The 17,352-nt window shown below is 43.2% G+C and overlaps 1 protein-coding gene across 4 annotated transcripts in view; it reads right to left on the reverse strand.

Annotated features, from left to right (window-relative positions):
- LOC110498779 (transcriptional enhancer factor TEF-1) overlaps positions 1 to 17,352 on the reverse strand; it is a 94,881-nt gene that overhangs the window by 64,531 nt on the left and 12,998 nt on the right. For 2 of the 4 annotated variants that reach the window (XM_021575409.2, XM_021575401.2), the window contains exon 3: positions 11,693 to 11,824. The exons of the other annotated variants lie outside the window; for them this stretch is intronic. In XM_021575409.2, coding sequence (XP_021431084.1) covers positions 11,693 to 11,767 — 75 coding nt within the window. In that variant the 5' untranslated portion in view covers positions 11,768 to 11,824. The remainder of the gene's footprint in view (positions 1 to 11,692; positions 11,825 to 17,352) is intronic. 4 annotated transcript variants of the gene reach the window in all.

Below are 17,352 nucleotides of genomic sequence, written 5' to 3' on the forward strand. Positions count from 1 at the left end.
AAGGTGCTCCATCATGCTGGAAAAGGCATTGTTCGTCACCAAACTGTCCCTGGATGGTTGGGAGAAGTTGCTCTCGGAGGAAGTGTTGGTACCATTCTTAATCATGGCTGTGTTCTTAGGCAAAATTGTGAGTGAGCCCACTCCCTTGGCTGAGAAGCAACCCCACACATGAATGGTCTCAGGATGCGTTACTGTTGGCTTGACACAGGACTGATGGTAGCGCTCACCTTGTCTTCTCAGGACAAGACTTTTTCCGGATGCCCCAAACAATCGGAAGGGGGATTCATCAGAGAAAATGACTTTACCCCAGTCCACAGCAGTCCAATCCCTGTACCTTTTGCAGAATATCAGTTTGTCCCTGATGTTTTTCATGGAGAGAAGTGGCTTCTTTGCTGCCCTTCTTGACACCAGGCCATCCTCCAAAAGTCTTCACCTCACTGTGCGTGCAGATATACTCACACCTGCCTGCTGCCATTCCTGAGAAAGCTCTGTACTGGTGGTGCACCAATCCCACAGCTGAATCAACTTTAGGAGACAGTCCTGGCGCTTGCTGGACTTTCTTGGGCACCCTGAAGCATTCTTCACAACAATTGAACCGCTCTCCTTGAAGTTCTTGATGATCCGATAAATGGTTGATTTAGGTGCAATCTTACTGGCAGCAATATCCTTGCCTGTGAAGCCCTTTTTGTGCAAAGCAATGATAACCATGCTTGACAGAGGAAGAACAATGATTCCAAGCACCACCCTCATTTTGAAGCTTCCAGTCTGATATTCGAACTCAATCAGCATGACAGAGTGATTTCCAGCCTTGTCCTCGTCAACACTCACACCTGTGTTAACGAAAGAATCACTGACATGATGTCAGCTGGTCCTTTTGTGGCAGGGCTGAAATGCAATGGAAATGTGTTTTGGGGATCCAGTTCATTTGCATGGCAAATAGGGACTTTGCAATTAATTGCAATTCATCTGATCACTCTTCATAACATTCTGGAGTATATGTAAATTGCCATCATACAAACTGAGGCTGCAGGCTTTGTGAAAATTAATATTTGTGTCATTCTCAAAACTTTTGGCCACGACAGTACATAATCCACATCTTAATTGATCAATAAAAAACTGTCCAGATGAAGCTGATGCTAAGCTACAGGACTGTTTTGCTAGCACAGACTGGAACATGTTCAGCGTTTCCTCCGATGGCATTGAGGAGTACACCACATCAGTCATTGGCTTCATCAATAAGTGCATCGATGACGTCATCCCCTCAGTGACCGTCCGAACATACCCCAACCAGAAGCAATGGATTACAGCCAGCATCTGCACTGAGCTAAAGGCTGAGATGCCAATTTTTCAGCCTACCAGACGAGCTAAACTACCTCTATACTCGCTTTGAGGCAAATAACACTGAAACATGCATGCAAATAGTCTGGGTAGCCAACACTAACACTGAAACATGCATGAGAGCACGAGCTGTTCCGGAAGACTGTGTGATCATGCTCTCCGCAGCCGACGTGAGTAAGACCTTTAAACAGGTAAACATTCACAAGGCTGCAGGGCCAGACTGATTACCAGGACGTGTACTGCAAGCATGCGATGACCAAGTGACAAGTGTCTTAACTGACATTTTCCTCCTCTCCCTGTCAGAGTCTGTAATACCAACATGTTTTAAGCAGATCACCATAATCCAAGAACACTAAGGTAACCTGCCTAAATGACTACCGACCCGTAGCACTCACGTCTGTAGCCATGAAGTGCATTGAAAGACTGACCATGGCTTACATCAACACCATCATCCCAGAAACCCTAGACCCACTCCATTTGCATACCGCCCCAACAGATCCACAGATGATGCAATCTCTCTTGCACTCCACACTGCCCTTTCCCACCTGGACAAAAGGAACACCTATGTGAGAATGCTATTCATTGACTACAGCTCAAAGTTTAACACCATAGTGCACTCAAAGCTAATCAATAAGCTAAGGACCCTGGGAGTAAACACCTCCCACTGCAACTGGATCCTGGACTTCCTGACGGGCCGCCCCCAGGTGGTAAGGGTAGGTAACAACACATCCGCCACGCTGATCCTCAACACAAGGGCCCCTCAGGGGTGTGTGCTCAGTCCACTCCTGTACTCCCTGTTCACTCATGACTGCACGGCCAGGCACGTCTCCAACACCATCATTAAATTTGCCGATGACGCAACAGTGGTAGGCTTGATCACCGACAACGACGAGACAGCCTATAGGGAGGAGGTCAGAGATCTGGCAATGTGGTACCAGGACAACAACCTCTCCCTCAACGTGATCAAGACAAAGGAGATGATTGTGGACTACAGGAAAAGGAGGACCTAACACACCACCATTCTCATCGTCAGGGCTGCAGTGGAGCAGGTTGAGAGCTTCAAGTTCCTTGGTGTCCACATCACCAACAAACTAACATGTTCCAAGCACACAAAGACAGTCGTGAAGAGGGCACGACAAATCCTATTCCCCCTCAGGATACTGAAAAGATTTGGCATGGTCCTCAGATCCTCAAAAGGCTCTACAGTTGCACCATCAAGAGCATCCTGACTGGTATGGCAACTGCTCGGCCTCCGACTGCAAGGCACTACATAGGGTAGTGCGAACGACCCAGTACATCACTGAGGCCAAGCTTCCTGCCATCCAGGACCTCTCTACCAGGCGGTGTCAGAGGAAGGCCATAAAAATGGTCAAAGACTCCAGCCACCCTAGTCATAGACTGTTCTCTCTGCTACCGCACGGCAAGCGGTCCCGGAGTGCCAAGTCTAGGTCCATGAGGCTTCTAAACAGCTTCTAACCCAAGTCATAAGACCTGAACATCTAGTTAAATGGCTACCCAGACTATTTGCTTTGCCCCCCCACCCCACCCCTCTTTACACCACTGCTACTCTCTGTTGTCATCTATGCAAAGTCACTTTAATAACTCTACCTACATGTACATACTACCTCTACTAACCAGTCTCGCTATTGTTAATTTACTGCTGCTCTTTAATTACTTGTTACTTTTATATCTTATTCTTATCCATATTTTTTTTTAAACTGCATTGTCGGTTAGGGGCTCGTCCGTAAGCATTTCACTGTAAGATCTACACCTGTTGTATTCGGCGCATGTGACTAATACAATTTGATTTGATCTACACTGATTGAAGTGACCTTCTGGAGATGGCCACACAGCTGCAACACTCCCCTCATTCTCATCCAGTTGCCGAGCAGCAACGCCTTCTTCTCAAACAAGATCCTATTCATGTAGCACACTTTGTGGTAAAGAGCAACTATAGCAGTAACATGTTTCCTCTAGAATGTCAGTACACTAGAGGATCTTGTGTGTGTGTGTGCATGCGTGGGTGTGTGTGATTGATAGGGGTGGAGGCTGCTGTTAAAGAATCTCACACAGAGTAGGCGTAGCTTTGACTCAATTAGTTTGTGTGCCGAGTGCTGACACGGCACAACTAACTCCTGCTATTGGTGGGGATGGAAAACGTTCCATTCCAATCACTAAATGAGTGGTCTTTTATTTCTCTCCCCCTGACAGAATTATGAACGCAGTTAGTAAATCACTTACCGCTGATAAATAAGGGTTGTCAGATGTTGAATTAATAATTTAAAATACCTTCTCCTTTCGTTAGTTATACATAGTAGCATGATTTGAGGAGTAAATGGCAGAGATAGTGGGAGAGGATTCAATAAGGTAAACAAAGAATAATGTTAACTTAAAGGGACTCTTTTGGCATTTCAGAATCTGTCGGCAGATATATTTATGGAAAGTACAACAGTGACACTCAGAAGTGTTTTGGAGATGCCTAGCTACCATACTCCTCACTGCCCAGCAGGATATCTGGCTGAGGTTTTCCTCCACACTTCCACAAGTGTCTTTCCCAGAACCCATCTCTCTAGGAAGTAGAAAGAGGCTTACAGCACCTAACGTGATAAAATATTAAGCTCTTTCCTGTGGCACAGCCACACGCATATGTGGTACATACTGTACATATGTGTGTGGCAACCATAAACATACATATTCACAGCCCACCAAAGTTCAAAATATAGGCATTTAGGAACACACAACGATGGCTGCCTATGTTATTCATTCTAAACCATAAAAATAATTATATGTTGTGTATAATATATGAGTAGTACTCATTCTAAATGAGAATTAGTGTGTGACACAAGGATGTTTCTGTAATAAGAAAATCCCTACAGATCAGCATTGTGGTGTTGAATTGGCAAAGAACAGAATCCTATGAGAGTAGTCACGTCACTGTAATGAAAACTGCATAATTAACTATTCTGTTGGGTTTAAATGTATCACTTCCTTAATCTGCATCCAGGGCCTTGATTATTTCCAGTTCGTGTGGGCCGCTGGATTTCTAGAATACACCAACTATGATTTTTATGAGCAACAAGAGGGCAAATTTGTGTAAGTCTGATGATTTGTTTCTCAATGTTAACATTTCTGCAGAGTTTTCAATATCATAGTAGAAGAGTGTATAAATGGTTGAGCTCTTCCTGTGAGAAAAAGACTAAACATTAAGAAGAGAATCTGAATTTACTCATTTGGGTCTGATGTTTGGACATGGTTGCTCTGTTATGTTGCGATGGTACACAATGCGGGGCAATGTCTCAGCTCAAACAGTCTTTCTGCTCCACTGATTCTCTACTAATGCAGAGCAGGAGGGAGGGAGGGGGACAAGGGGAGCCAGAATGTTGTGATTGGTACAAATTGGCCGTGCTAGATGCTGGAGTGGGACTGCTTGTCCGAGGCCCCAGTGGCAGATGGGAGAGGGAGATTATTCATGCAGCAATATACTGTGGTTATACTTACACTGCACTTCATCCTCCAGACAGGGACAGGGGCAGCCTTCCAAACAAACGCCATGACATGAATGCGATTCCACAGAAACAGGGCATACATCCACACCGGGCAGCCGTCTCGCTCTGCCATTCTCTCCCTTGTCTGCTCTAATTCCAGCTCTTCTGGGGCTACCTCGATGTATGTGCAGGGAAATAAGGAGGTTGCCAGACAGTGTGTTGTAATGAAATGTAATGATATGTATGAGTGTTTGCATCACCAGGGGGTTGATCATGTTACCACTGTAACAGTAAACACAAGCAGCAGTGTGGTCCTGACAGAGATGTTCTCTCTCTTGGAAGCTGCATCCATCTAAAGTGAAGCCAAAAGACATAACACTGCCTCCATGGCATCCAATCTTCTGCAATTTCTGGGAAGCTGTTCCCCACAAGGGCAGTGTGAAAACACTTCAACACAACATTACTAAATGGACATGGCCATGCCTGAAATGATGTATAGTGGGATGTTTCTCTATTAATCTGCCCATTGAACAGGAGTTGGACTCCCGAAGGAAATAGGGCTTAAAAATATATATATATCCATATAAGCACACAAAGATGGCAGTTACAAAGCCTGTACATATTTCTGTGAACACCACTGACAAGGTTATTCATAATACAATTTTGCATTTTGTAATTATGAAATGAGACGGACGTGTGTAAATACGTACAGATTTAATACAAAAGGGTTAATTATCTACAAGAGGCTACAAACAAAGGATGTTCTTAGATCTTTTCCAACATATTACAAGCAAGCGTTGAGAAAAAATGCTTTTATCCCGTGCTATTCAGTTCATTTCTACTGATAACATGAATTACTTATGCACCGCTATTAGTTTATGGGTCTATCATAAGGCTGGAAATTCAATTAGGAATGACCTGACAATCCCTTCTTTCATGCTTTTCTCTGTCAGATATATCTTTGCATTTCAATAGCATGATGCATCAGTGAAAGAGTGTGCCCATCTTGTTCAGTGTGCCATTACAGCACTGGGCTAAGTGAGACACGGCTCCTTTATCTCTCTGGGGAGGCCTCAGCACAATGCCATTATTTCAATATCCCTCCACCTGAACGGGTCTATTTACTACCCTACTATGCCATTACACTGTACACATCCTTTGTCACCTTCATAATTGGAGAAATGGAGAGGAGAGGATGCAAAAGCCGGAATATTTCTGAAATGCTGACTTCTGCCTCCTCATCTAAGTCCTGTGGATTGCACTGCATTTGATGCAATTGGAGTTACACTACATTCAGAACAAGATGTGGGACTTAATCCTAAGATTTTTTATTTATTTCATGTCTGACTGATAGGAGTGTGCCCTCCTTCTTCCAACACCTGACAGAGAGAGACGTCCTCATTGCCAAAAGAGACTGGTTCTCAGTGAGCACAGCTGGATGAAGCTCCAGTCCATTCACAGCTCCAAATGACATGACAAATGATAACACCATCCTTAGAGGTGCAGCTCTCGGCTTCTGCCGCAACACCACAAAGACCACTAACGAACCCCCCAGTCCTAACCAGGTTGCTCTGTCCTGTAAGACAGCAGTAACAAGGTCAGTGATGTGGCAGAGGACTGTTGCAACACTTCTTAATAAGACAGACACAGGCAGAGACACAGGCTATTCACAGATGTTCTGAGGTTTCTAGTGAATACAAAACACACTGGCTAATTATCACTGGCTGTGAGAGGAAATCAAAATGTCAGTCCATTCAACAGTTACTAGTCTGAGCAGATTACTACATACCACAACCCCCTGACTGCACACCATGGAAATGCTCTTATTAGTGATATAAAGAGAGGGAGACGTAGGAACATGTGCCTTCCAGGGTTTAGAAAGGGCTGGAGTTATGACCCTGCATGTTATAACATAATACAAGGAGGCTGCACAACCTAATGCAGGTCACTCTAAAGACTAATCAATTTAAGTGAATTTGACTAATATTAAACGCAGTATGTAGCTTATTTTTGGAGTCTGACGTCTATCATTGTCTATCTAGAGATAAACTGAATTCCACCACGATGAGTCATTCAGTTCAAGTTCAGTCAATACAGATTACTAGTGACACCTTCAGATATATTTATTGTATGCTGGAAAACTGGGAACAAGAACATTAAATAGAAACCTTGTCTTAATTTTGTGTTAAAAATTCAATGTAAAGATTGATTTAAAAAAAAATCTGACTATCACACATTCCTGAACCATTTCATTCTAATAATTGAAACGGGTGTATACAAAAATATGATTATTTTCGTTCATCATACAATATTATTTGAAATCTGTAGTAGCAAACCACACAGAACAATTTCAATGTCCTTACTTATTGCTCCACCCTGACGCAAAACACTGTGGTGCTGCATTTCCTTCAAAAACAAACCTAACACACAAATGGGAAATCAATTTTGACCGCACTACAGCAAAAAGATGTTGCTGTTTCCAGGCAACAACTTAATTTATGAATGGTTCTTGAGAGAATTATGTAAAAACAGAACATTTTGTTGAGGGAAAATAATCTTCAGTTATAAAAAGCAACTGCCATAGTTGATCCACTTGTGCTTTACACGGTCCATGTGTGCCATGTCTACAGTTCCCTCTACAGTTATGAACTGTTGACGATGTCCAGCTATCGGGCTCTGAAGTGATCAGTGACCAAGCTAACCTGGCAGCATAGTAACTCTTTCAGGATTCAGGCCCAGTCAGACAGCTACAGTAACAGGCTACTTCACTACATGAGGAGAGGAGAGCATGTGTCTCCCCTCCAGTAGTGTCATGTCATCCCACCCACGTGCTAATGACTTGGAGGTGAAACACAACCCTCTCGAAACTTTTGTTTGCTGTCCAACTGCCAGCCAGTGCAGATTTCCATTGGATTGGTTCAAGTGATGTTCGTCTCTGAACTATGGCGGAGTCAATAGCAATACTATAGTACTGTACACTGAGTGTACAAAACATTTCCTCTTTCTATGACATACATAGACTGACCAGGTGAATCCAGGTGAAAGACATGATCCCTTATTCAAATCAGTGTAGATGAAGGGGAGGAGACAGGTTAAAGACATGATCCCTTATTAAAATCAGTGTAGATGAAGGGGAGGAGACAGGTTAAAGACATTATCCCTTATTCAAATCAGTGTAGATGAAGGGGAGGAGACAGGTTAAAGACATGATCCCTTATTAAAATCAGTGTAGATGAAGGGGAGGAGACAGGTTAAAGGATTTTTAAGCCTTGAGAAAATGTAGGCTGTTCTGAGAGAAAAGGGCGTGCAATTAAATATCAGGAAGGTGTTCCTAATGTTTTGTACACTGTGTATATTCTGAACAGTTAAGGTTCTGTCAGAGAAATCAAAACTATTTTGTGCAATGTCCAGCTTTAAACGACAGTTTGTTGCTTTAAAGGTACATTTACAGCATAGCCTATATTATAGTCTTTAAACACAACAAGACTGATGGAACAGATCAAGACATTTTGTTTAAAATGTTGCTAAACTATTATTTCTTCAAATGATAAATTAAGCAATGTGCACACAGCATTATGTAAGAATGTTCCAAAATGTAGGTAGCCGGAAAATACCATTCTAACGTACACCACGTGCCAGTGGTTTGTATGACAGAGATAGAAATAAATATCTGTTAATCATTTTGAAAGATGAGAGATCTAAAGATGCAACAACTAGGATGTTACGCAGAATGCTAATTAGGCTAATCATTCATTGATCATGCGAGACATTGATTAAGCTAAACTTTATTAAAAGACACTGACTGGTTTTCTGATCCACACCTCAAGCTTCCATGATATAGTTTGACTGTTTGTGGAGGAAATCTTCAGTTGTGCAAACCCACAGTTTCATCAGCTGTCTGGGTGGCTGGTCTCAGACGATCCTGCAGGTGAAGAAGCCGGATGTGGAGGTCCTGGGCTGGCATGGTTGCACGTGGTCTGTGGTTGTGAGGCCGGTTGGACGCACAGCCAACTTCTCTAAAATGACATTGGATGCGGCTTATGGTAGAGAAATGAACATGACATTTTCTTGCAACAGCTCTGGTAGACATTCCTGCAGTCAGCATGCCAATTGTACGCTCCCTCAAAACTTGAGACATGGCATTGTGGCATTGTGTTGTGACAAAACTGTGCGTTTTATTGACCCCAGTCCAAGGTGCACCTGTGTAATAATCAATGTTCCCTCTAAGCTGCGTTCGGGCACGCAATAGCCCGAGACTGCCGCGCAGAAAAAATAGGACAAGATTGATCTTTACTCAACTTTTATGTTTTCCCTGTTAGTTAATAACAATCAATTCAAAAAACGACTCAATCATGGACACTCTTACTGACCGTTGTGGCTGCTTTGCATGATCTATTGTTGTCTCTACCTTCTTTCCCGTTGTGCTGTTGTCTGTGCCCAATAATGTTTGTGTCATGTTTTGTGCTGCTACCATGTTGTTATCATGTTGTGTTGCTACCATGCTGTGTTGTCATGTGTTGCTGCCTTGCTATGTCGTTGTCTTAGGTCTCTCTTTATGTAGTGTTGTGCTGTCTCTGTTGTCGTGATGTGTGTTTTGTCCTATATTTATATTTTATTTATGTTTTTATTTTTAATCCCGTCCCCGCAGGAGGCCTTTTGCTTTTTGGTAGGCCGTCATTGCAAATAAGAATTTGTTCTTAACTGACTTGCCTAGTTAAAGGTAAAAAAAAAATTACAACAAAAATCAGCTCCTACCTCGGCTTTTCGACCAACCACCTATGAGTCGAGAGCGCAGATGATAGGTCTTGGGGGAGCGCACAGACCAGTCGAAAGCACCAAATGTGGTGGAGTGAGCTGAGAATGGGTCCAGCAAGTGCACATGCAGCGGGGGTGCGCAAATTGAACTTGAGTTTCAAGTGTGACTGAGTGAGCAGAACATTATTGCCGCACACAAAGTATTAATTTGAGAGCAGAGATGTTTATTTTTATGGAGAGAGAGTTGAAGTCAGAAGTTTACATACACTTAGGTTGAAATCATTAAAACTCGTTTTTCAACCACTCCACAAATTTCTTGTTAACAAACTATAGTTTGTCAGTTAGGAGATCTACTTTGTGCATGACACAAGTAATTTTTCTAACAATTGTTTAGACAGATTTTTTCACTTATAATTAACTGTATCACAATTCCAGTGGGTCAGAAGTTTACACACACTAAGTTGACTGTGCCTTTAAACAGCTTGGAAAATTTCTGAAAATTATGTAATGGCTTTAGAAGCTTCTAAAAGCTTCCACCTTTGTGCCTCACCTTAGTAATTTGGTCTATTTTCCCCTCTTCATTTCACCTACTGTTCTGACTTGGTAGTGCACATGTAGCCTACAGCCTGTTTTTGAGAAATGTAATCATTGAATATTGTAAGAGCTTTCATTGTCTGCTTATATGCCCCCTTTATTTATCCTACGGTTCTGACTTGGTGAACGGCACATGTTCTGAATTCTGTCACAGTACATTTCAAAAGTGCTGAACAAATAGTTATATTGACTACGTCCATCCTAGCTCGCACATTGTTTTAAATGCCTCTTATCCGCTTGTCGTCCCCTCATGCCATAGTTTGTACATCTCAATTATCAATAGAAGCCACATTTATTTAAGCCATATCTGTAAGGACTGACGCTGGGAGACGAGAAGCAAGTACAAGGAGTGAACACTTAATGGTTAATAGACAAGAAACAAACAAGGACAGCGTCTGGACAGGGGAAAACATAACGACATCAATGCTGACATGGGGAACAAACAGAGGAGCAGACAGATAGAGGGGCAATCAACAAAGTAAAAGAGTCCGGGTGAGTCCAATGAGCGCTGATGCGCGTAATGATGGTGACAGATGTGCGTAATGAAGGGCAGCCTGGCGTCATCGAGCGCCAGAGAGGGGAAGCAGGAGAAGGCGTGACAATATCAGCTACTTTTTTTTAAGGCAGTAAATGATTTGGAATGAACTGTTTCGCTGCCAGAAAAGGCTCCGGGGATAGCCAGGTGTAGCAGTGGTAAGGTGTTGGGACTGCTGTTGGGATAACTTTATGTAAGCCTTAACAGTTTGTGGGCACCATTATAGTGCAATTAATGTATTGTTTAGTGTTGTGGCTTTGCTGGCATGCATCCCACAATATTTTTTTTCTTCCCCCCCACCAAGATTTACATGCTAAAATCGCCACTGGCGGTACCGAGAGTTTGATGCTGTATGGAAGCATTGTTATTAGGACATTTATCATGTAGAGAGGATGACATGTTATTGACTTTGACAAACTGCCGTCTGTCTATTTGGTTAGAAAGATGGTTCTTTACAGAGGATGGTTGAATGTGTACAAGTAGGTTAGGTACAGCTCACCTCAGTTCCACATAGTATTTTATCACCTATTTGGCTAAATTATTATCCATTATAATCCAATTGATAAAGCAGCAGTCTTTAAATGGACTGTTACCTTGAATGCAACACTAAGATGTAAAAACGCTTAAACTCCAATTGAATTCTGTCTATGGCATTTCCTGACATCATATTTTACTATCTCTCTCACTGCAGTTGTTCTCAGGAGACGGGTCATTGTGTTAGTAGAGAACAAGGTGGAGTCCGACAAAGTGGAGTCAGATCAGGTTTCTACTTCATCGCCCTGGACCACTAAACATACGAGGCAGAGGACGCAAAATTTGGACCTGTGAGTCGCCTTTGACCTTGACGTAACTTTCTTCTTAGGCTTTTGCGATCATGGGTGTTCCCTAACTCATCTAAAGCCTTACACAACTCAGCACATATGTATCCCTCCACCTTCTTCAATGGAGTCCTGACCAGGGGTATCAAATTCCAATGTCTATGTACCTGTTGTGTTGGCGTAGTTACTGGTCCAATGGGAGGCGGTGTTGATGACAGTGATGCGTCCCAGTGTGATCTCATCAAACAGTCGCTGTGCCAACACCATGCCTGATGACAACCAGATGATATTCCTCCACCCTGGATCACAGTAAACACACACCTAGTCTCGGTCTCTGTGTATGTATGTTGCATGTAAAAGAATGAGCAATCGGTCTGTATATGCAGGTGCAGTGTAGGATATGCGTTGTGTATAGGAGTCTACTCTTAGCCTGTATACACCTTGTATTACAGGCCTGTGTTTTGTTTTTCACAAATTTAGTGCAGTGTTTTGTGACATCCCTCTCTCTTTCTCATCTCCTCAGATAGGTGGTGCTCAGTAGAGGCTGCTGAGGGGAGAACTGCTCACAATAATGGCTGGAACGGAGCGATTGGAATGGAATCACACATGAAAACCATGTGTTTGTTGTATTTGATACCATCCCACCTATTCCGCTCCAGCCATTATCACGAGCCCATCTTCCCCAAATAAAGGTGACACAAACCTCCTGTGGTGGTGCTCACCAGACCAGTGTTTAGAGGCAGGGATGGACTGAGATTGCCCCTCTATTCTGCACTCAAGTGATGTCCAGTCCCCATAAACACTCAACGACACGGTTAGTTCCCATTCCCCCATAAACACTCATCGACGCGGTTAGTTCCCATTCCCCCATAAACACTCATCGACACGGTTAGTTCCCATTCCCCCATAAACACTCATCGACACGGTTAGTTCCCATTCCCCCATAAACACTCATCGACACGGTTAGTTCCCATTCCCCCATAAATACTCAACGACACGGTTAGTTCCCATTCCCCCATAAACACTCATCGACACGGTTAGCTCCCATTCCCCCATAAATACTCAACAACACGGTTAGTTCCCATTCCCCCATAAACACTCATCGACACGGTTAGTTCCCATTCCCCCATAAACACTCATCGACACGGTTAGTTCCCATTCTCTCACACACACCTCTATATAGATTGTGCTGATGCTACACTGTGAGAACCTGGAAATCATCAGTGGTTCTGAGGGAGGCTACATGGCCTCCAACAGTGCCTAGGACACGTTCCAGCATTACCACTGTCTGGAGAACAGCCAGAGTGTGGTCAAGACCCCCCCCCCCCCCACAGACATCTGCCATAACGTATCGTTAGCGTGTAAGCTCTTCTGCACCAGGGAGGTAAAGGTATGGCACCGCACTCACAACAGTCATGTATGACTGCTGAAATATCCTTAAACATACTTACGCTCATTTATGTGTTTCTTAATTAAAGGTCTAAGGAAGGTCTCTTATGGCTCAATAATACTAATGAATGGCGTAGATTGTACACCTCTGCCCAGTCCCATATTGAGGCAAACATGCAACAGCTCTGTACATTTGATCTTTTCTCGATTTCTTGCATTCTTTTTCCGTGCCTCCTAAAACCCCATCGGAGGAGAGGACCCAAGGTTCCTCCCCTCAGACCTCCAAAGCGGTTTGAGAAGGATGCGAGTATCGAGGACGTGAGGAATTGAGCTGAGATGAATTGGGACAGAGCTAACGTGATTGTTTTAGGTGGAATCTTATGTTGAATGATACATTGGTTATCTGTTTGCACGTATATATTTGTTCTACTTGTGCTCTTTCCACAGATGTCTCTGGCTTGCTGATAACATGTGATCTGATCAAACTCCCTATGCGATTTGACTCCTGTGTTACTGCCTGTACTCAATAAAACTTTCAATGCCATATTTAAATAATTTGACCATGTAATTTGATAGACAATGGTAGCTTCCAATCAGACAATTACTATAAAACAAATCTGTTTTCCTTAGTTAAATGTTTGGTGAATGCAGGGCATTGCTTTGTCCTCAGTCCTCCTTTGAATACTGTGTGTACCATGAGTTTAGCTGGTTAAATTCTAGTTAACATTCTATTTTTTGGCACTGGTTAAGTATTGTTAATGTAGCAGGTTCTCCCTTTTGTGTCTCCATATAAGTCAAAATCCCCATGTGCTGTGTGTGCCATTGGGATAAAAAAATACCCTTAATATCGGATCTTTCATCAAGGTAGGTAGCATAAACGTAACCACATGCAAATCCTTATGTTACATTAGTATACACATCAAAAGTCCCAAAACAAAGTTACCTCACTTTTCTATTTTTGGAATTATTACATAAAACCGATCAGAATTCCAAAGAATGCTGAAGTCATGTCAGAAAATGTTTTTCCAGGGTGTGATGTTATATGGAGGAACCGGTAGCCAGCCTATTCCTTATTATGTAAACTCCAACAGAAATAACTTTAAAATATATAACTTCAAATGAAACCAAATAGTTTGAACTCATGACTACTGGTTTCAATGACATTTTCAGCCAATTTACAAGCAAATACTTTATGAATTTTTTACAAATCAACGTGCAAGGTTGCTAGCCAACTAGCCTGCTAACTTTAGCCCTACTTGCCTGCTAACGTTACGGTAGCACTGAATGAGTTGGCCAATTGCTATCCACACTAGTTTACAGCTATATTGAAGAAAACCAACGTTTTGTAAATACATAACGCCATTTAACCAAATGTCAAAGAATGTTCGCTATATTTTTTTTTATTTATCCGTTATTTTACCAGGTAAGTTGACTGAGAACACGTTCTCATTTGCAGCAATGACCTGGGGAATAGTTACAGGGGAGAGGAGGGGGATGAATGAGCCAATTGTAAACTGGGGATTATTAGGTGACCGTGATGGTTTGAGGGCCAGATTGGGAATTTAGCCAGGACACCAGGGTTAACACCCCTACTCTTACGATAAGTGCCATGGGATTTTAATGACCGCAGAGAGTCAGGAGACCCGTTTAACATCCCATCCGAGAGACGGCACCCTACACAGGGCAGTGCCCTGGGGCATTGGGATATTTTTTAGACCAGAGGAAAGAGTGCCTCCTACTGGCCCTCCAACACCAGTGCAATATGCCTTAGCTATTTAGACAACTAGCTATTAGCCTAGCCAACCACCACGGTTATGTGTCGGCAAGCTAGAGCCCAACTACTGAAGACCAGCTAGAACACCACTAAAATAAAACCGCAGATCAAAAGCAAAGAGAGAGCAGAAACAGATTGATGGCCGGGGCCATCCAATGGTAAAACTTTTAAAAGACTGCAGGCTGAGTTAGCTACCAAAGCAGGGGGGGGTAGATTGATTCCGTTACAAAACTCCCGTAACTACTTCACAGAGAACATGCCGAAAAGTTGACAAAACAAAAAAGGAGAACAGACGAGGTACTACACACTTAGAGCAACCAATTTGATGACACCAGAGCCTGCCGTGCTAACGGGTTCCCACTAGATAACACAAACACAAAGTCTTGAAGAGCATGCGGTGTGGCGAACCTTAGCCAGCTTGAGCTAGCATATGAACTCGGTAGCAGACTAGATCCTTCATATGACATTGAGCAATAGTGCAATGTGGGTAGTTTAGAAGATATCTGGAAATAAGTTAGTAAATATGTAACAACCCAAAAACATAGCTATGTTTGCACATCTTGGTAACTGCCAGGTCGCAGTTGTAAATGAGAACTTGTTCTCTACTGACCTACCTGGTTAAAAAAAGGTGAAATAAAATAAAAATGACTAAAACTAAGTTACTATGTTTTTGATCACACTGGTGAGTAAAAACTCATACTTCCTACCCTTTAACTTGCCCACAAGTCCTTCCTTTCTTTCGACGTCGTGATCGTTATGCCATTATTATGTGTGTACCCACATGTTATTCTCAACAATGGAGTCATTATCTTTAGCTGGCTTAAATTATGGCCAGGACCCAGTGTATGATGAATCAATTTCTGAGATCAGCCAAATTATGCCCATACTCCACCTATTCTTTAATACATTAGGATTAACACCCTCATATCATGCAAACACATAACAGACACTTTGTGGAAAGGTGAAGAAAAACAAACTAGTTATGGACTATGGTGTTACTTCGCTAACAGACAAATGTTGCTGGCTAACAAGTAATTAGCTAGCTAGCTAACTTTAGCAAGTAGATTAATCTCAACTCAAGGTATAGCATAGCCATTTAATTTATTTCCCAATGGCTTTGTTTGTTTCAAGTGTCCCAAGTTGTTCGGTACTTACTGTTCAAGCCGGCTAGCAAGCTAAACAGACGGCTCTGAACATCAGTTTGAGGTCATATGCACCCAAGACTCAACCAATCACACGACAACACTGGACTGGCCAAGGGCAAGCATTTGTTAGTTCCTCCATCACTCCAGTGAAAGTGACCAATGTAAGGTTTCTCGACATGCACCTACTTCTAAGGCCGCCCCCCAACAGCCTGAAATCCAATTGAGAAAACCACAGCCACAAAGTCTAGATAAAAATACAAATTCAAGAGAACAAAAATTTACTTTTTGGTCTTAATTTAAGGTTAGGCATAAGATTAGCAGTGTCGTTAGGGTTAAGGTTAGGCATAAGATTAGCAGTGTCGTTAGGGTTAAGGTTAGGCATAAGATTAGCAGTGTCGTTAGGGTTAAGGTTAGGCATAAGATTAGCAGTGTCGTTAGGGTTAAGGTTAGGCATAAGATTAGCAGTGTCGTTAGGGTTAAGGTTAGGCATAAGATTAGCAGTGTCGTTAGGGTTAAGGTTAGGTTTAAAATCTAATTTTAACAAGATGCATTGTAGAAATAGGTGGGGATTATGACTTTGTGGCAACTAGTGACGACCAGAAAAAAGATACATTGAAACCCAAAAGGTACCAAGATTTGAGAGCGAGCAACAAGACACAGAGTGTAAAGACAATTTGATGCTTTTTACATGTTTTAACCATGTTTCTTTGTTTAGGTTCTATTTTTTTTTTATTCAGACATTTTTCTCTTTGATCTGCAACAAGGATGTTCAGCTCGCCCAAACTCACACTTGAACATCCTCTGCTCTCTCAACCAAATTTCTGCGCTCTTGACTGGTCTGTGTGCTCACGGCACTCATCCTCTGCTCGCGGCACTCATCCTCTGCTCGCGGCATTCATCCTCTGCTCGCGGCACTCATCCTCTGCTCGCGGCACTCATCCTCTGCTCGTGGCATTCATCCTCTGCTCGCGGCACTCATCCTCTGCTCGTGGCATTCATCCTCTGCTCGCAGCACTCATCCTCTGCTCGCGGCACTCATCCTCTGCTCGCGGCACTCATCCTCTGCTCATGGCATTCATCCTCTGCTCGCGGCACTCATCCTCTGCTCGCGGCATTCATCCTCTGCTCGCGGCATTCATCCTCTGCTTGCGGCATTCATCCTCTGCTCGTGGGATTCATCCTCTGGTCACGGCATTCATCCTCTGCTCGCGGCACTCATCTTCTGCTCGCGGCATTCATCCTCTGCTCGCGGCATTCATCCTCTGCTCGCGGCATTCATCCTCTGGTCACGGCATTCATCCTCTGGTCACGGCATTCATCCTCTGGTCACGGCATTCATCCTCTGGTCACGGCATTCATCCTCTGGTCACGGCATTCATCCTCTGGTCACGGCATTCATCCTCTGCTCGCGGCATTCATCCTCTGCTCGCGGCATTCATCCTCTGCTCGTGGGATTCATCCTCTGGTCACGGCATTCATCCTCTGCTCGCGGCACTCATCCTCTGCTCGCGGCATTCAT

Source organism: Oncorhynchus mykiss, chromosome 2, assembly GCF_013265735.2.
Source record: "Oncorhynchus mykiss isolate Arlee chromosome 2, USDA_OmykA_1.1, whole genome shotgun sequence".
Taxonomy (NCBI): Eukaryota; Metazoa; Chordata; class Actinopteri; order Salmoniformes; family Salmonidae; genus Oncorhynchus; species Oncorhynchus mykiss.